Consider the following 21498-nt stretch of genomic DNA (forward strand, 5'->3'; position numbering starts at 1 on the left):
ATACAGGCTAATATCAGACTTATGGACTCGATCTGGGCTGGGCTGCGATGTTTTTGCAATACTCAATTCCTCTTGTATATAAACCTCTTTCTTATACACATATGAGTGTGTCTATGAATTTGTTTCTCTCGTCCACCCAGACTAACATAGTACTTTATAGAAACTTTAGCTTTAGATGATTCGAGCTATAGTCTGAGAAAGATGTCTGCAATATTCTCTCATATATAATTTCTCAAAGGCAATCTCATGCTGTCTGTCAGAACTCACATGCTTCTCATTTGATTTTTTGCACTTTGTGTTGTTAACTACTGTCAAGTCAGCCCTGACTCAGATACCTGATGTACAATGAGATTGGGCTGTTGTGATCTATAGGGCTTTTGATTGGCTGATTTTCAGAGGTAGGTTGCCAGGCCTTTTTTCCAAACCTGCCTTTGGAAGCTTCCCTTGAACCTACTCAGCATCGCAGCAATAGTTCTGGTGCTGGCTGTATCTGAGACGGGCTGGCTGGAAAACGAACACATGTTTCCCACATGGAAGTCGAGAATTCTACCAATGAATTACTAAGGCCTCCCTCTGCACTTCAGAATATCTTAAATATGAAGAGAAGTGCCCAAGGAATGGAGAGTCTGCAATGTAAGAGGCTGGCTCACTAAACTACCACACTGTCATTTACTCTACTCGTTCATTCACCTAGCTTCTTACCCAACAACTCCATACGAACACAGGTGTGTCTTAAACTCCACATATTCAAGAGTGAAATTCTGACCTTTCCTTCCCTAGTTTGGTCAGTCAGAAGAAAGATGAGGCCATTTACTCGGAATTGATTCTATGGCAATTAAGTGTTTTGTTTATCTCATTTAGCGTCAACTCTTCTTTCCAGGTTCTTAAAACAAAAACTTGGGCGCAATGTTTAATTCCATTTTTTCACATCCACATCCAATTCACTAGTAAATCCTATCAACGCTGTCATCGCAATAAACCAGGGTGCTTCAAAAAGTTTAGGGAAAATCCCCATTATCTTATCAGTTATTATTTCCACGAAACTTTTTGAAGCCCCATGTACGGTTCAAACCACTAACATGATGGTTATTGATCTCAATGGGCTCAAGCCTAAGAACAATTGTGAGGATGGCACAGGACCAGGTAGTGTTTCCTTCTGCTCTGTCAGAACCAACTTGACAACAGCACCTAGCACCAACATCTGGTCTAACTACTACAATTATGCCAGAGGCAGGATCCTCCAGTGGAAAAATCAAAATGACAATTCTTATTTGTAATAAAAAAAAGAGACACCTAGATGGTGCCTGGCTACCAGAAAGAATAGCTTCTTGGGTCATAAAAGGCTTATTTTCAAAAGAGTAGCCATTTAAGTGAGGTGTCAACTAAATCCACATGGAAGGAGTACATCAACCTTGTGATCTAAGGACTGTAAATAATAAAATTCAAATCAAAAACAGGGAATGGTATCAGAGCTTACATAGTGAACAGCTGGTTTCCAGAAGTCTGTGGAAGACAGTGGAAACTCAAAATCCATTTGCAGGATCCACACATAGCTTAAACTTCCAGTGAATCCCCTCTAACTAGAGTCGATGGATCTGAATAACTTTATCAGATAAGAGAGCACCGTAAAGTCAATTATGACAGATGCAGCTAAGTTAAAATGTAATACCATTTTATCTCTCTTTTGACTCATTTTAAAGTTTGTTTCAGTTTAAAAAGAAAAATGAGGGGAAACACAAGTTAACCAATCATCCAGTGAATCCTTTCTGACAATACACTGGAGGTGTGAAAAGCCATGTCATCAGGCAGAGTGCAGTGGAAAGCGGATTACTACAGATGCTGTTAGGTTAAAATTTAACAGCTCATCACCTTTGGACTCATTTTAAATTTGCTCTACTTTTTCATATTTTCTGCTGTTATTCTGATTGAGGTTTTTCTTTTGTGCATTGTTATTAGTTTTTCTGTATATGAAATTGAGATGGGTGAATCTAAAGAGAGTAAATGGATCGATGGTTTCTTGAGGATATGATAGGGAGTTTGTGGGGAAGTGGAAAGCCAATTAACCATGAGTACACCCCCAAAATGTTCTAAAATGGATTATGATGATAATTGTACAACTCTTCTTAATGACTCAACTACTGAATTGTATGTGAATTACATGCTGTATGCCGTTAAAACGAACAAACAAAAAGCAATAATCCCATTTTTTAATCCAATGTTTTAAAGACCAAATGCACTGACACAGATAAGACAGTTGTCTGAAGAACTCTCCCTCTTACCAGTTAATGAAAAAGTACATCTTACTCTACATAACTTTTATAATAAGAGTTCATGGTAGTACTTTCTACTTTAGGAAAACATTATATTGTTGTTACAAAAGAACTTTCAACTTTTTTTCTTTATTATGGTATTATGAGGGAACTTTAAAACATTTGAAGAAAAATTCCATTATTTGCTAATTTAATATTCCCATTGAGTTTTAGAAGTCCCCGTTACATGTAACAAATTGTTTTTCATTTCAACATTCTTCACATGCACACTGGATACCACTAGTTATGTTTATCATGTTCTCAATTATTAACATCTATCAATTTCTTAACTTTCCCATAATATTTTAAAGAAGCTCAGTGACTCTACCTTTTCCCTTTCATTCCATCTACTCTTAGTAACCACTGATAAACTTTTGTCTCTACACATTTGCTAATTATTGAGAGTTTAAGTACATTGAATCATATATCTGTCCTTTTGTGACCAATTTCACTTGGCAAAATATTTTCAAGTACACCTTCTGTTTTTGTTAAAAGTGCTAAGACAATTCAGTAGGAAAGACAATAGGCTACTTGATTGGTGCTGAGAGAACTGGATATCCACATCCCATAGGATGAATTTGGACCCTTCCTCAGAAATTAACTCAAAATGGATCACAGTCCAAAATATGTGCTAAAACTATAAAAATGTATGAAGAAAGCACAGAAGTCACTCTTTATAACCTTGACTTAGGCACTAATTTCTTAAATATATTAAAAGTACATGGAATAAAAGAAAAAAAAAAGATAAGAGAGCGAGATTTGTGGCCCAAATAATTCCTTCTAAAAAGTAGAAAGGGAGAGGAGCCAAAATGGCATCTAGGTAGAAACATCTTTCTCAGTGTTCCCATTGTTAGATCAGAAAATTAAGAAGTAAGGAATCCAATATGGGTAGGCTGCGAGCTAAAAATAGATTAAGTGTACTAGGATCTGGTACAGACACCCCCCTGTGATTTTCACCAATGGAGCAATTAGAGAGCTCCCGGAAACGCTCTAAGTCCACTTCATCTGCCCATGGGCTCCACTAATCCCTTCCTAGTTCCAGTGGGTCAGTGTCCAACAGTCCTTCCTGCGTCCAAATTCATGACATGCAGAATGCAGTAATCTCCCCAGGCTGCCGTCAAAAAGTGGCCACCAAGAACTAGCCACAAGACCTCACACTGGAGGTCCCCTTTCTACTATTCTCTCCACTCCTGCAGTCTCAGGCTTTGCACCACCCTCCCCAGCCAGGAATGCCATGACTACATTGGCCATCCTATTTCACCCTCTCCCCAGAACGGTGTCTGCCAGTGTGGGTAACAATAGATAATTAGACATTAATTTGTCCCTTGAAGAGACCCTGGGATATTGATCTGTGACAGAATGCAGATCTCCAGAGCAAAACCTACAGAGTTGTACAGGAGAGAGCCAGGAGTGACACGGGAGTGTAGAATTCTACCCGGCTGGGGTAGAATTTAGATACAGTCAGTCCCAAACCCACTCAGCTAATCTGGTTCCCTGTGGGACAGCATGGCACAGTACCAATACCAGGGCACCCCACAAGCCCATTATAAAAACAAAACAACAACAATAAAAGCTTTTAATCCCAGGCTGTGTTCCTTAATGTAAACTGCCAGAAACCGGGCCATTAGAATAGCATTAACATAACAACACAGGTAGAACAGCCCAGAGCACAGCCTAGTATCTAAAGATAATACAACAGGAAAAGCCAATAGGTACTTATAGCCACAGCCCAAGTTAAAAACTGGCTTTACCAGTTTGGATCTCCATAGAAAGTCTTTAAAAGACTGTACATTGTGGCTACACAGTCCAGACCATGCCCGTGCCTATGCTACAGGCCCACCCTAACCCAGTCCAGTGGTATACTTATAGTCACCAGCCTGAGCCCACCCTCCAAGATCCTCCACTGCCGCCAGCCACTGAGTCACCCACCACGGCACCTCATCTACACAGCACTCCAACCCACCACCATAGTAGGCCACAAGTAGTCCCTAACAGCACTCTTACCAGTCACACAGAAAAAGAGCTTGGGGTCCCTCAGTCTCCCGGGAACATGGTGCTGAGTTCTTCCAAAATGGCACACAGACAGCAACATACCTTAACAACCTCAAGAAGAAAAACAAAATGCACAGCAGAAGAAATCCTAAACCTAACAATGCTCATAGAAGAATCAGATGTTGATCTGCCAAAAAATTAAAATTCTTCAGAATGCTGCTTGGAAGCAACACAGAATAACGATGCAATGATAGAGGAGATGAAGTGCACGATGGAGAATATGAAATCCACAGTAGTGGAGATGAAGTCTACACACCAAAGGGAAATACAAGAACCAATGGATGAGGTAACAGAAGCAAAACACAAGATCACAGACATCACCAACAGACTAGAAGAAATGAAGAATTGTACCAGCAATCTCGAGGACAATCTAGCAGACTTCAACAAAAGGGACAAAGTCAAACAAGATAATCAAAGAGGCAGAAGAAAACCTAAGAACTATGATGAGAAAACATATTCAAATAATTGATCTACCAGAACAGGACACAGCGACGAAGTCAACAGCTAAATTGGTGAGGGTATTCCTGGAAGCAAACTTCCCCACTTTAATGAATAAGAATCAGCCATTCATACAGGAAGCACAGAGGACATCAATTAGACTAAACCCCAGGAAGAACTCACCAAGGCACATAATTGTTAAATTATCCAACTTCGAGGATAAAGAGAAACTCTAAAGAGCAGCAAGAAAAAAAAGATGGTCACACACAATGGTACTCAAGTAAGAATATGCTCAGACCTATCAGCAGATACCATGAAGAGGAGGAGAGAGTGGAATGCCATCTCCGAAAGCTGAAAGAAAAGAAAACCAACCTGAGAATCCTCTACCCTGCCAAACTATCTATTAAAGTAAACGTTGAGATAAGAGTCTTCTTGGACAAGGAAAAACTCAAAGAATACACCAGAAGACACCAAAATCTGCATAAAAATCCTTGCTGACTCACTGTGGTCAGAAGACTAACATCCACCAAGTAATAGCAGGAAATGGCCATATAGTGCAACTCCATTCAGATGTCAACATGCCAAAAAAGAACTACCAAGATAGCATTGCCTTAGAGCAGTAGTTCTCAACCTGTGGGTTGTTCGACCCCCGATCCACAACAGTAGTAAAATTAGTTATGAAGTAGCAATGAAAATAATTTTATGGTTGGGAGGTCACCACAACATGAGGAATTGTATTTAAGTGTCACAGCATTAGGAAAGTTGAGAACTACTGCCTTAGAGGGAGGAGAAGGCAAGAATGAAGCCCCCCACATAAACACAGCATACTGATATGGAGGGTAAGAGGAAAACACACAACACAAAAGGTACAAGATGACAGCAATGAATCCACAGGTTGTAATAATAACTCTGAATGTCAACAGCCTGAACTTGCCCATTAAAAGCTAGTTTAGCAGACTAGCTCAGAAAACATAATCCATCAATCTGTGAGATGCAAGAGATCCATCTTGAGCTTGCAGACAAAAATAGACTAAGAATAAAAAGCTGATGGTAAATATACCATGAAAATGGCAACTTAAAAAAAGGGGTTACAATCCTAATCACCAACAAATTTGACCTCAAGATGCAAACCATAACAAGAGACAAGGATGGGCCCTATAATGCTCAATGGATCAGTAGACCAGGAACCAGTGACCATAATAAATATATACGTAACTAACAAGAGATGTGAGAAATTCATCAAACTATTCAAAAGATGAAAAAGAAATCACAGAATCAATAATCATGACAGAGGCTTTCAATATACGTTATAAGAGAAAGCTAGATAGATCACTGGGAAAGAAGCTCAGCAAGGAGGCTACAAAGCTAAACACTACAATTAGGCGAGTGGATCTGATAGACTGATAGAGCTCTCCTTGCAAATGCAAAAAATTCACATTCTTTTCAAGCCCATATGGCTTATTCTGAAAAATAGACCACAGGCTGGGACACAAGAAGAGCCTGACTAAATTCAAACACACAGATTACTCAGACATCCCTCTCAGACCACCACACCATAAAGCTGAATATCAATAAAAGAAGTATCAAAAAAAAACAAGAACAACAACTAGAGGATGAATAATGATCTTTTGCTACATAAATGGGTACTAGCCCAGATTAGAGAGAAAATTAGGAAGTTTCTAGAAACTAATGAGAATGAGGATACAACGTACCAAAACCTATGGGATACATCAAAAGCAATTATCAGAGGAGTTTGTAAACGATTAATGCATATATGAAAAAGGAAGCGACACTTATGACTGATACGCTATCACAAACGGGAGTGTGAGTGCAGAACCCACTACAGCATACCAAACCTTGAGGGTGAGGTAACCACACAGAACAACTCATGAACACAGAGGGTTATGACCAGTCCCAATCAGAACCAAACTGACCCCTCCCTAGAAATATGTGCTACAGTAGACAACACTAAATCTACCAGTCGGGGAGAGGGGTCAGCCTGCCATGCCCACACAGAAACAAACCAAGAAAGAAAAAGAGAGACTGAGGGATTAGACTCTATATTGGCACACAAGGCATACTAAGCCCTGAGGACAACATCCCTGCAGAGCTGCTATGGCACAAAGAATACCGGAGTGCCGATAACAGCTCTAGACATGATGTCCCCTCCCTGGAGTAAATGGTGACAGAAGACAATACTGGTGACACACAGAAGGGAATTAACCTGGAGACAGACAGACACACACAGACACACACACACACACACCAGTGAAACAATAAGGGAACATTACAGATCAGCAACGGGAGCAAAAACAAAGCCACAAAACTCCTGAGGAGTCCCCAAAATAGACGTCAGGCTAGGAGGGGCAGTTTTCAGAACCCCCAGGACTAGTGAGGATATAGTCATAAAGATCAGTGGGCAGACCTGGAATTATGTATGCTTTTAAGTTTTGGGTTGTTGTTTGTTTTGCTACTTTTTCTTTGATCTTTCCTTTTCTTTTTGTTTTGTCTGTTATTGTTATTTTTCTTATCTATATGAGATAGTCATTGTAGCAAGCCTAAGGAGAAAGCAATGGGACCTACAATTCTGGAGGGGGGAAGGGAGAGGTGAGCAAACAATGCCATAGAGAGGGGAACAACTAGTGAATTAAAATCAACTACAAGGAAGATGTAGAGATCTTGCGGGTGTTGGAGCAACTGAAATCTAGCTGAGAGGAATTACTAAGGGGCAGAAGAAGGGCAAGCATGATGGTGGGGCAGGAAGAAGGTAAAAGGAAACAGAGGAAAGATCTAGAAAGCAAAGCTATGGATAGAAGTATAAACATTTGTATGTAAATCTGTACCATATATACTTGTGTATAAGCTGAGTTTTTCAGCACACTTTTAATGCAGTTTTTGTGGTAAAATTAGGTGCCTCAGCTGTTATTCAGGTTGGCTTATAATCGAGTATATATGGTAAATGTATTAATTCATAAAGATAGACGTATTGGCCTATGTACGTATATTTATATAGCAATACACAGAGGAAGTGGACGTATTTTGGGCCTCTGCTCAAGCCCTCCTTCAAGGCAAGAACACTTTGTTCTAACAAGCTGGCATTCAGTGTTGCTCACTTTCTCAACATGATCGCTGAAGATAAAATGGGTGCATAAGCAAATGTAGCGAAGAAAGCTGATGGTGCCCAGCTATCAAAAGATACAGTGTCTGGGGTCTGTCCGATTTCATCAGAACTAGCATAGGTGGAATAATGAGAGGTTGGTTTTTTCATTTACTTTAAAAAATTTTAAATCTTGAAAATTGTGAGAGAGAATACAATAGGAAAGAGGACAAAAGATAAAAAATTTAGACTATCAATCCAGTAAGCATACTATCCCAATATTGGAGGAGCTCCAGAAAAAGACATCTGAGAAAAGGGTAAAAAAACAGGCACATGGTACATATTTAAATTTACTATGTGAAATTTTCCCCTCCAAAAAGAAATAAATTTTCTATGAATGGAGGGGATGAGTTGATATTTTGAAAACGCCCACCAAGTGTTTCACTTATAATGGAAAAAAACACAGTTACACACAAAAGATGAGTTAGAATGACATAAAACTTTTTTGTTCTAGCAATGAAAACTAGCAGGCAAAGAAGCAATGTCTACAAAAAAGAAAAAAAATGTTGTTGCTTTTTAAAACCAAAATTCTATACCCCGTCAGGCTGCCCATAGTTCTGAGGGTGGGATAAACACATTTCCCCAATATAAGCACTCAAGAAGTTATCTCCCATGAGTCATTTCTTAGAAAAGCCACAGAGAAATGGGCTGTAGAAAACGAGGACATGAACTGAGAAGGGTGCAAGCGCAGAAACAGTCGGCAAGGAAGGCAGCTGGCGGCAGCTGGTCACACCCGAGGCGGGGAAGGCAGCAGCCCGGTGGGGCTGTATGAAGGGCTCCAGAGACATGAACAAGTAGAGCTTGCACTTCTTCTGGACGAGCTACGTATTTGGCTTTATAACTTATTTGAAGAAGAAATACAAACAAATAATCAAAGGTGGGGGGTTGAAAGGTGTGACTACATTGAAGAAGAAAAAGGTTCTTTGAACAGAAAACTTTACCTTAGCTGGGTCAGCTGTGAGAAAAGCCACAGCCATAGGAACGATTAGTGACTTAACCCAAACGGTCATAAAACAATATAGTTTTTTGATGATAACGTACAGAGAACAGGTGATATGGTGGTAGTGTGTTTTGTGTGATTGTGTGTGTGTGTAGAAAAAAGTGAATGTAAAAAAATGAATCTTCACCTACCTTAAAGAAAGCAATGACTAACAGAGAAATAACAGTATGAACACAGTATTATAAACTGTGGAGGACATGTGGGAAAAAGAGCTCTGTTCAGGATCCTTTTTTTGTTTTTTTTAAAATAAATTGTTTTATTGGGGGCTCTTACAACAATCTACACATTAAACATATCAAGCACATTTCTACTTATATTACCATCATCATTTCAAAAATATTAACTTTATATTTGAGCCCTTGGTATCAGCTCCTCTTTTTTCACCTCCCTTCCCCATCCTTGATAATTTATAAATTATTTTTATTTTCATATTTTACACCATTCACTCTCTCCCTTCACCCACATTTCTGTTATTCGTTCCCTCTCCAAGGGTTATGTCAATCATTTTGATTGGTTTCCCCTTTTCTTCCCTTCCGTCCCACATTCTCCCTGCCCTGGTGGTATCACTACTCTCGTTACTGGTCCTGAGAGGGTTATCTATCCCAGCTTCTGGGTGTCAACAACTCTCTTCTGTACTAATGTACATGCTTGGGAGTCTAGCCAGATTTGTAAGGTAGAACTGGGGTCAAGATAGTTGGGGGAAGGAGTCATTAAAGAACTAGAGGAATGCTGTGTGTTTTCTTGGTGTTATCCTGGACCTGGCTGGCTCGTCACTTCCTTGTGACCCTTCAGAAAGGGGATGTCCAATTGTCTACAGAGGGGCTTTGGTCTCCATTCTGATCCCCACCCTTCAAGCCCCACTGCCCATTCACATAGAAATGGTATTTTGTTTTGGGTCTTCAGATGCCTGATATCTGCTCCAGACAACACCTCGTGATCACACGGGTAGGTGTACTTATTCCACATGGATGTTGTTGCTTCCCTTCTAGATGGCCACTTGTTTACCTTCAAGCCTCTAAGATTCCAGGTGCTTTATCCTGTTATTAGCCAGGTACCATCTGCTTTCTTCACATTAGCTTATGCACCCATTTTGTCTTCAGCGATTGTGCTCGGACGGTGAGCATCACAGAATTCCAGGTTATTATACCAAAAAGTGTTCTTGCATTGAGGAAGGACTTGAGTAGAGGTGCAATGTCTGTTTGCTACCTTAAAACTTAACCTATAAATATATATACATAGACCTATGTCCCTATCATTATATATTAATATATTTACATATGTACATGCCTATATTTATATCTCTATAAATGTCTTTTGCCTCAGAGTTCATTCCTCAATTTCCTTTTACTTTCCTGTCCCACTACCATGGTCAGCCTTCATTTAGCTCTCAGTAATTCCTCTCAGCTACATTGCACTTGATCAAACTCCACCAGGCATTCTATACCCTCCTCACCATTGATTTTAGATCTCTTGTTGTTCCTTTGTCCCTGGGTTTGTTGGCACCCCCTGCCTTTCCCCAACCTGCTCCTCTCCCTAGTCCTGTGGTTTTTAATTGAGGTTCCCTCTGTAGAGTTCTTTTCCATAACATTTACTAATAGAATTTACAGCCAGAAAGACTTGATTCTTAAAGAGTTCTTTAATTTATAGCAACTGAGCCACACCAAAGAGACTGTTCAAAACCTAAGACATATAACAAAAGATAGCACATTATGCAAAGTTGACTATGCCATGGAATGTGGAACAAATGAACATGCATATTGGGGGGTGGGGGAGCTTAATTGGGTGGCTGCCTGGTGCCAAATCTTGTTCTTATCATTTTCTGGTGGACTTGAAGCACTTGCTGATGAAAGTTAAGGACTGCAGTCTTCAGTATGGATTCCGATTGACTGTAAACTAAACAAAAATCCTCACAACTGGCCCAATAGGTCACATCACAATCAATGGAGAAAGCTTGCTATCATCAGGGATGCTGCCTTGCTTGCATACACGATCAATGATCATGGAAGCAGCAGTCAAGAAGTCAAAAGACATGCTGCATTAGGAACATCTGTTGCACAAGATCTCTTTAGAGTGTTGAAAATCAGGGATGCTATTTTGAAGACTGAAACATGCCTGACCCAAGCTATGGTATTTTCAAGCACTTCAAATGCATGTGAAAATTGGACAGCAAATAAGGAAGACGGAAGAAGAATCAAAGCATTTGAATTATGGTGTTGGCAAAGAATATTGAAAGTACCATGGATTGACAAAAGAACAAATAAATCTGTTGTGAATGAAGTACAGCCAGAGGGCTGCTTAGACACAAAGATGGCAAGACTTCTTCTCATGTAACTTGGAGATTCTGTCAGGAGAGATTGGATCCTGGGAGACGACATCAGGCTTGGTAAGGTGGAGGGTAAGCAAAAAGGAGAAAGATCTTTAAGGAGATGGATTGACAGTGGCTGCAACAATGGGCTCAAACATAGCAATTGTGAGGATGGAACAGGATTGGGTGGTGTTTCATTATGCTGCTCATAGGGTCACTAAAAGTAAGAACCTACTCAAAAGCACCTAACAACAACAACAACAAACACACTACATGAATCCTGTCTCATTAATACAACAAAGAAAATCCACTTCCCTGATGGAATTAGAACCATGGACACATGAGTTGGTTTGCAAGACATATTTTTGGGTGATGCAATTCAGTGTACAACCATAACCTTTATTGTTACATTAATAAATATTTTCTACCAGTGGATAGTGTAAGATATGAAAATAATAACAATTCATAATTTATCAAGGGTTCACGAGGTGGGAGGGTAGTGGGGGAAAAGGAGGAGCTGATAACAAGGGCTCAAATAGAAAATGTTATGAAAAAAATTAAGAAAATGATGACAGCAACAGATGTACAAATGGGTTTGATACAAATGATGTATGGATTGTTGCAAGAGTAGTAAAATTCCCCAATAAAATGACTTATTTTTTTTTAAAGGACAAAATTTCTGTATTAATACTATATCATTTATATGCAATAATATCTGTAAAACATAAATAATACTTTTAATTTTTATATTACAAACAGGTTTTAAAAAAACACAGCAAAACAGCAGGTCTAACAAAACTCTAATTTTTTAAGCAGTATGAATATAACGTTTAACACTATTTGCGGTGTCGGAGTCACGATGGTGTCCAGGTAGAATCACCCACCGGTGCTGCAGCTGTTAGATCAGAGAAGATTAAGAGGCATGGGAAGGAAGCCTAAGGAGAAAGCAATGGGACTAACGGTTCTGAAGGGACTTGGTAGGAGGAGGAGGCAGGGTAAAGGAGTGGTGAACAAACAACACTAGACAGGGAATTAAAAGCAACTACGAGGAGGGCGTAGAGATCCCAGTGGTGTTGGAGCAACAGCAGTCTAGCTGAGAGGAAGTACTAAGGGGCAGAAGAAGGGTGAGCATGATGGTAGGGCAGGGGGAAGGTAAAAGGAAACAGGAAAGATCTAGGAAGGAAAGCTATGGATAGAGGATAAAAATAGGTATGAACTTATGCAAATATATTAATTCATAAAAATAGAGGTATGGGCCTATGTTCATACAGCAATACATTGAGGAAGTGAACGGACTTTGGGCCTCTGTTCTAGCCCTGCCACAACGCAAGAACACTTTATTCTAACAACCTGGCAATTTGTGGTGCTCACTCTCCCTGCATGGTCACTGAAGACAAAATGGGTGCATAAGCAAATGCGGTGAAGAAAGCTGATGGTACCCAGCTATCAAAAGATACAGCATCTGAGGTCTTAAAGGCTTGAAGTTAGACAAGTGGTCATCTAGCATAGCAACAAGCCCACATGGAAGAAAAATGATCATGACAAAACAAACAAAACAAAACCCTGATTGTTGAGAATGAGGGGGATCAGAGCAGAGACCCCAAACCCATCTGTAGACAGTAGGACATCCCCTCACAGAAGGGTCACAAGGAAGGGATGGGTCAATCGGGACGTAGTATAGCACCGATGAAACACACAATGTTCCTCTAATTCTTTGAGGTTTCCGTAACCTCCACTATCATGACCCCAGTTGTGGCTAGACTGGAATATGTACAGTAGTACAGAAAAGAGCTTACAACACACGGAATACAGGTCAGATAAACCCTTTAGGTACAGAAATGGGAGTAGCGAAACCAGGTGAGGAGGGGGAATGTGTTCAGAGGAAGAGAGGAAGGGGGAACCAATTGCAATGATTGATGCATAATCCCTACCATTTCCAAGGGGGATGAACAACAGGAATGTGGGTAAAGGGAGACAGAAGTCGGTGTGAGATTATTAAAATAATAATAATTTATAATTTATCAAGAGGTCACAAAGGTGGGGAGGAGAGGAGAGGATAAAAGAGAAGTTGATACCAAGGCTCAAATAGAAAGTAAATGTTTAGAAAATGATGATGGCAACATATGTACAAATATGCTTGATACAATTGATGTATGGATTGTTAAGAGCTGTATGAGCCACCAATAAAATTAATTTTTTTAATTGTATAAGAACATTTATGATTTCTCTTGGTGACAATCACAAAACCCAAAACACCAAACTCACTGCTATCAAGTCAATGCTGACCCATAGGGACCCCCTGTAGGTTTCTGCGACTGTAACTGTTTACAGGAGTAGAAAACCCACTATTTCTCTCGAGGAGCTGCTGGTGATATTTAACTGTTGACTGTAAACATCATGGTCCATGTGTGGGATCCACCAAGTACTACTAATATTACTAGTAAACTCTGGTTTACTGCCTACCTTAATGATTTAAGGAAATAGTAAGAGTTTCAGTTCTAGGTTAATGGAAATATAAGATGAAAGTTTTTCACACTTGGGTTTATAGAACCCCTAAATTTACTTATGGATCCTCACTAAGAACATTGACAATGGTGGCTTAATTAAACAGCAGGCAGAATGTTTTGTTGTTGTTGTATTGTTATTGTTTTTTAAAGTAAAGGACTCTGGTTCAAGGAAAACTTGGAGTAAACTGTATTTTCACTAGTCTCTTCACAGCTAAAGATTATGAATGCTACATATTTAAAAAAGTAGTAACATTACAAAAGAGCAAGAACAAGAAAGTATGTTTGAGGCACTGGGAGTTTACCAGGACTAGATGAGGAATTCCCTTATTAAAACAAAAAGTCACTGGAAAGAAACAGTGAATCTAAAGATACAACAATATAAATTAATAGGGAAAATAATCCAAAGGGAAAACTAACAGAGCTTCAGTAACATGCAGGAGAAAACAAAAACATGCTGCTATGCATTTCAACAGAGTCCCAGAAGGAGAGGAGAAAACACCTGGGGCTAAAAGTGTTGTCAAAGTAATAAAGGCTGCACATTCCCTAAATCTGGCAAAAGGCGCAAACACACAAATTCCATAAATTTAGCAAGTCTCAAACAAGAGAAACCCAAGCAATAAAGGACAGACATGTCACGATTAAACTCCTAAGAACAAAAGATAAAATAAATAATGAAGGCAGTAATACCACCTTACTCATAGTGAAGGCAACTCAGTTGATAGGATATTTATCAGTCCAAACCTTGAAAGCCAAAGGAAGTAACACAAAGATTTTCAAAACACTGGGGGAAAAGAACTACGTACCCAGAATTTTACATCCTAGTTAAATGATTTAAAAAAGGTTTCAGAGGAAAGAAAATAGTCGTGGACAGAGGATATTATATAATTATAATTACTTTACAAGAAGACAATAGTTCTCAATGAGTATGTACAAGAGAACTGTGAAATGTTTGAGGGGAAATGTTACAAAATTTAAGACATCTAGATAAAATGCAGCATTATACTACAAAACATTAGCACTCCTCTTTCAACAACGTATAAAACAACTAACTAGACAGTCAGGAAGGATATAAGAAAAAACTCCGAAGTACCAGCAAGCAACATAATGGAATTGACAACACTGTATTCAAAGACAGCAAATTTAAATATTCATAGAACATATACTTATACACACTACATTCTAGGTAATAAAAACAAGCCTCAGTACATTTTTTAAAAATTTGAATCCATATTATCTAAAAACTTCAAGCCAACAATTAGGAAAATGGCTAAACCACACTCTTAAAATAATCTAGGAAGCCACGATGTGTTAAAGGAAGTGAAGGGAAGAAAAGCTACATTGAGCTAAATGAAAATGAAGTAACATCAAAATTAATGTTGAGTGGGAACTTTATAACACTAAATGCTGGATTTTGAGTGGTTCACCATAAAAGGATAGTTGAGACCTACCAGCCACTCTGAGGGAGAAGGATTAGGCCTGGGCGTCAGAGACTTACTGTGTACACTCGAGTATAAGCCAACCTGATCATCAGCCGTGGCACCCAATTTTACCACAAACACTGCATTAAAAATGTGATGAAATTCTGTGATGTTCACCTTCCCAACACCATCGATGAAGGCAAAGTGGGGGCATAAGCAAATGTGGTGAAAACTGATGGTGCCTGGCTATCAAAAGATGTAGCATCTGGGGTCTTAAAAGGCTTGAAGGTAAACAAGTGACCATCTAGCCCAGAAGCAGAAAAGACCACATGAAAGAAGCACACCAGCCTGTGTGATGATGAGGTGCGGAATGGATCAGTTATCAGGCATCAATGACCCAGAACAAAACCATACCAAAGCTAAATTGAAGGCGGGGGCTGGGGGGGGGGGGCGGTGAGGAACATGGAGTAAAGATCCAATGCTCATCTGTAGACAATTGGACAACCCCTTACACAGGGGTCACAGGGAAGAGATGAGCCAGTTAGGGTGCAGTATAGTACTGATGAAAAACACAACTTTCCTCTAGTTCTATGGTGCTTACTCCCCCCACTATCATGACCTCAATTCTACCTTACAAATCGCATTAGACCAGAGCATGCACACTGCTACAGATAAAGAGCCTGCAACACAGGGAACGCAGGATAGATAAACCTCTCAGGGCCAACAAGGAGAGTAGAGATACCAATAGGATTAGGGGATGGTGGAGGGAGAAAGGGGGAATCAATCACAAGGACCAATCTAGAACCACCTCCAAGGAAGACGAATAACAGAACAGTGGGTGAGGGGCGATGGATGACAATGTAAGATATGGAAATAATAATCTATAACTTAAGAAATGGGTAGCTGTTATTAGGGGCTCAAGTGAGAAAAGAATGCTTTGAAAATGATGATGGCGGCATCTGAGCAAATGTGCTTGACACACTGTATGAATGTATGGATTGTGATAAGAGATGTAAGAACCCCCAATAAAAGTATTAAAAAAATGTGCTGAAAAACTCAGCTTATACATGCATATATACAGTACTAGCTCCAAAATCCAACCCTCTGTGAGTTGAAACTGACTCAATAACAGTGTTGGTTTTTGTTTTATTTATTTTTTCAAGGGGAAAGAATATGGGCAAAGTTTCAAACCAATAATCTTAGTTTCTTCAAAAAGAAGATCAAAACATGGGTAAAGCAGGCAGGATGGAAAGAACAAAGGTAGGAACAATCATAAATAACATAAACAACCGAAAAAGAGAAACCCAATTAAAAAGGTAGTTTCTTAAAAAGACCCCCCCACCCAAAAAAGGGGGCAAGCCTAAGGGGGTGGGGGTGAGATGGGAAGACATACATTTACTAGTATCAGAAGTGGCATGGGGCTACCGCTGTAAACTGTGTAGCGTGCAGCCGTCGAAGGGTTAGCTAGAGATGGGGCAGAAGGGCTCGCTGCTGAGCGGTTACTGTGTTTCTATTAATGGTAGCCGCCGGAACAAACCTCAGGACAAGGGCTAACAATGGTTACACAGCATGACAAATGCAGTTAACATCACTGCATTGCACAGGTAAATAATGTGAAACTGGCAAATATGTTATACAATTAGCAACATTTACAGCTGTTACTTTATAATTAACAATTTTAAAAATTCAATTAGAAAAAATAATTACTTATGAAGAGGACACTAAATGATATCTTTGAAATATGTCAGAAAAGATTGGTATCTACTTGAAAGTTAGGATGGGTTTCTGTCCAAATTTGAGTTACTTTCAATGTCTTTTCCAGGATGTTTATGACTTAATGACCACTGCCTACTACTATTCCCACACATGGTAATAATTAGTAAACTGCTACCTGCCACACATTGTTAGGTACATTACCCACTTACTTAACCTTTTTGACAACACTGCAATAAGACATCACTACGCTTTTTATCTATTTTTAATCATTTTATTGGGGGCTCGTACAACTCTTTTATCACAATCTATACATACATCCATTGTGTGAAGCACATTTGAACATCTGTTACCCTCATAAATCTCAAAACATTTGCTTTCTACTTGAGCCCTTGGTATCAGCTCATTTTTATCTCCTCTCTACCCACCCACCCTCCTCCTGAACCCTTGATAATTTAGAAATTATTATTATTTTGTTATGTCTTACTCTGTCCGAGGTCTCCCCCCATGAACTCTACCACTGCCCGTCCCCCAGGGAGGGGCTATATGTAGATCCTTGTAATTGGTTCCTCCTTTCTACCACACCTTCCCTCCAGCCTCCCAGTAGCACCACTTTCACCACTGGTCCTGAAGGGATCATCTGGCCTGGATTCCCTGTGTTCCCAGTTCCTGTCTGTACCAGTGTACATCCTCTGGTCTAGCCAGATTTGTAAGGTAGAATTGGGATCATGATAGTGCGAGGGAGGACTCATTTAAGAACTAGAGTCAAGGTGTATGTTTCATCATTGCTACACTGCACTCTAATGGGCTTGTCTCCTTCCCATGACCCTTTTGTAAGGGAATGTCCAGTTGCCTACATATGGGCTTTGGGTTCCCTCTCATCCACAATGATTTGATTTTTTTGTTCTTTGACGCCTGATACCTGATCCCATCGACACCTCATGATCATACAGGCTGGTGTGCTTCTTCCAATGTGGGCTTTGTTGCCTCTGAGCTAGGTGGCCACTTGTTTTATCTTCAAGTCTTTAAGACCCCAGACACTGTATCTTTTGATAGCCGGGCATCATCAGCTTTCTTCATCACATTTGCTTATGCCCCTACTTTGTCTTCAGTGATGGTGTCAGGAAAGTGGGCATCATGGAATGCCAGTTTATTTATTTTTAAATCATTTTATTGAGGGATCATATAACTCTATCACAATCCATACATACATCCATTGTGTCAAGCACTTTTGTATATTTGTTGTGCTCATCATTCTCAAAAGACTTGCTCTCCACACTTAAGCCCTTGGTATCAGCTCGTTTTCTCCCACCCTGCCCACTTCCCCCCTCCCTCAAGAACCCTTGATAATTTATAAATTATTATTTTGTCATATCTTACACTGTCTGACGTCTACCTTCACCCACTTTTTGTTGCCCATCCCCCAGGGAGGAGGTTATATGTAGATCCTTGTAATCAGTTCTCCCTTTCCACCCATCCTCCCTCCATGGAATGCCAGTCTAATAGAACAAAGTGTTCCTGCACTGAGGGAGTTCTTGAGTGGAGGCCAATGTCCATCTGCGACCTTCATGCTAAACCTATGAATCTATGCACATAGATCCTCTTTCCCCTTCATCATATATACATCTATTTACAACTACTCTTTCTATACACAAAGGAACAGGGGGTCGCAGTGTGTGTCCAAGGTTACCAAGATTGAAGGACAAGCGAAAAAGCACTCGTACTAGAGTTGCAGTTCAGGCACATACAGCTTTGTCTAAGCATGTCTCTGTTATCAGGGGATGGCTGCCGACAACTTCTTAGCCTCATTTTGTGGCCTTGAGGAGAAAAAGGCATCAGAACCGTGGCTTCTGAGGGGATCTGCTGGATCAGTTAAAGGCAAAGAGGGCAACTCAGAAGGTCATGGTGCCTGATTTCTGGGAGTTCAAAAGGATGGTCTCGTCCCAAAGGACACAGGATGACTACAGGAGCTCATTAGGACAGTTTTGCTGGGCAAGTTTCTTCCATCCAGCCTACAGCTCTAACCTTGCCCTTCAGATTTTCTCCCCAAGCCCAAGGAATATTTCAAAGGAACGTGTTTGAGTCCTCTCAGATGCCCAACACACCATTTTGATGTGGTATAAATAGAAGAGGGTAGAATTCTTCAGGGGAAGGTTAGAGAGATGGGAACATTGCCTTTAAATGTATTCAGATCTACAAAGGAGGTATACTGAGAAAAAAAAATGGCTTCACAGTTTGGTATCTTTATCTAGTACAGGTTTCTATGATCTTTTTTTCTCAGGCATATTTATTTTTATAATAAAATGATTTTATAAACAGGCAGTCCCTGGGTTATCTATGAGAACCATATCTCTAAGAATTTGTGGGTCATTGAGAACAGGTACTTAATAATTCTTATATGGTCTTAAATAAGTGTTACGAAAAGGCTTCAAACCTTTTCAAATGTTTAAAAGCTGAATTTGCAACAAATAAATGTGATCGACATGAAAGACTTTGTGGCAAGTAAGGGTTGGTTTGAATACTGTGACTTGGTTCTTCCCGGTTCAGTCCTTGCCAAATAGGCTCAAAGATGGAATTCTTCCCTCAAAAATGGAAACTGATTATGCAGTTTTTAATATGCGAGGCTCTCTACAATCCAGGCAAGAATCCAATCTCAAACATCAGGTTCCTGAAGGGCTCACTATGCCTCTACCCCAGCTCCCATCCCAGGGCTTCAGCCTGTAATTTTTCCTGTGTCCATTACCTGACGAACCACATAAATTGTAAAAATTTCAGTCTTTCATTTTGTCAGCCATAACAGAGCTGATTGGAAGCCTTGAACTCAAAGGCAAACAGGAGTTGTCTGTATATTATACATTGGCAACCTGTCTGTATAGGTTTCTATGATTTTTAAGAAGCAGGTTTTGACTACCCATCTATAAAGAGCTAACACTAGGACTCATACCAGATATGTCGAATTCAAAGAGTTCTCAAAGTCCAACTGTTAAGTCACAACAAGACTTTTAGTTTTTCACTTTAAAATGAAATGGTATGTAATTCAAAGATTCCACAATAAGTTATAAGAAGTTAAAATTACGGTATTTTTGAGGGTAAATAAATGTATTTGTAGCACATGATTAAAGGATATTGTGGTAGATGACAGTTACCAGCAGTGGCATTTCAGCAGCAGCTATGATAAAGGGGCTCATGGAGATGACAAAGTATTAAAAAATGGTCATGAGCATTAAGTTTTATTAGTTAAGAATCAGGGTAAAAGCTACCACCAGCACTTCTGAAGTCTTCCGTCTTTGTTCCTAAGCCCTTCATAGAGAATTTAAGCTTGAGAATAATTTTCAATAATAGGTAGGTCAGGTAAAGGGGATACGGTTCCAATCCAAAATCCAAAATCCCTATCTTCACCTTTCAGGGAAGTCAGAGTAAACAAAGGGCATAATTTCGAAGAACACTTTGGGGTTCAAGGTATATATTTTAAGTATCCTCTGCTAACAACACAACTTTCTGAGCTTCAACACAGAAAAAATTCTCGTGGGAACCAGGCAGGACGACTGTACTTTTCATTATATAAGCAGGTATATAAGTATTTTCTACAACTTTATTTCTACTTATATTAAAAAAAAATGTCTAAACGGAATCTTCCTTTATTAGGTTTTTTGGGAAAATTTTAATATTGGAGGTTTTTAGCATTTTCATATGGGAAGTTTTTAGTATTTTCATATTGAAAGTTTTTAGACTTGTCTGTTTTATGTTCTTCGTTCTTACCTGGCCTGTTAGTGGCTGCCATAATGAAAACCTGCTGCCGTGTTTCAAGACCATCCATCTCTGTCAGCAGCTGATTCACCACCCGGACGCTTGCCCCAGCCTAAACCAAAAAGAGAATTCCGTCAGCTCTCAATAAAAAGAAAAAAATAAATAAGCAGTCCTGTTCTCATCCACACATGAGAATGAAGAAACTGAGGCTTAGAGAGGTTGTTTGTCCGAGGTCTTATAGTAAATTAAGGGTAGAGGTCAAATTGAGCTCAGGTCTAGATGACCTCACAGGCTCATGCCTCTGACTTGGTCTCATAGCTAAGCTGAACTTCCCTTTCTGCTACATTAGTCTTGGGTTTCAACCTCCAGATTCCCCAGACTATCAGGTCTTCCAGATCTTTCCGTGCAGTTAGCTCAGAAGGATCTGAGCCACCGCAGCTTTTTTCTCTTCCTTTGAAGCACGGGCCAACATCTAAGAGGAAGATTCAGGGCATTGGGAAATAGAGGCAGAGAGCAGATATAGGGAAAACTAGGGCCTGAGAACATGAGAAACTGCTACTGTTTCTTTTGCCTCCTGACGTTCAGCAACATAAATGCTATGTACATGGGGTACATGTATAGGTAGCCAGGGGGTTAGCCTACTGGTTTCTCCAGAAGAAACATTTAGTGTACCTGATTATCACACCTTGTTAGAATAATACTAATAATTAAGAGTAAGATAAACGATTAGTAGAGTTCACTATATTAAAACGAAAACATTCTATACAAGAAAATACTACGGCTGCAGATGTTGTTGGTTGCTGTTGAGTCAATTCTGAGGCATGGTGATCCCATGTGGGTGGAGAAGGACTG

At 39.7% G+C, this 21498-nt stretch overlaps 1 protein-coding gene across 2 annotated transcripts in view; it reads right to left on the bottom strand.

The window, feature by feature from the left end:
• The window catches only part of NVL (nuclear VCP like), a 157360-nt gene that overhangs the window by 38391 nt on the left and 97471 nt on the right, over nucleotides 1-21498 (bottom strand). For both annotated transcript variants that reach the window (XM_075530690.1, XM_075530682.1), the window contains exon 18: nucleotides 20659-20758. In XM_075530690.1, coding sequence (XP_075386805.1) covers nucleotides 20659-20758 — 100 coding nt within the window. The remainder of the gene's footprint in view (nucleotides 1-20658; nucleotides 20759-21498) is intronic.

This window comes from Tenrec ecaudatus, chromosome 1 (genome assembly GCF_050624435.1).
Source record: "Tenrec ecaudatus isolate mTenEca1 chromosome 1, mTenEca1.hap1, whole genome shotgun sequence".
Taxonomy (NCBI): domain Eukaryota; kingdom Metazoa; phylum Chordata; class Mammalia; order Afrosoricida; family Tenrecidae; genus Tenrec; species Tenrec ecaudatus.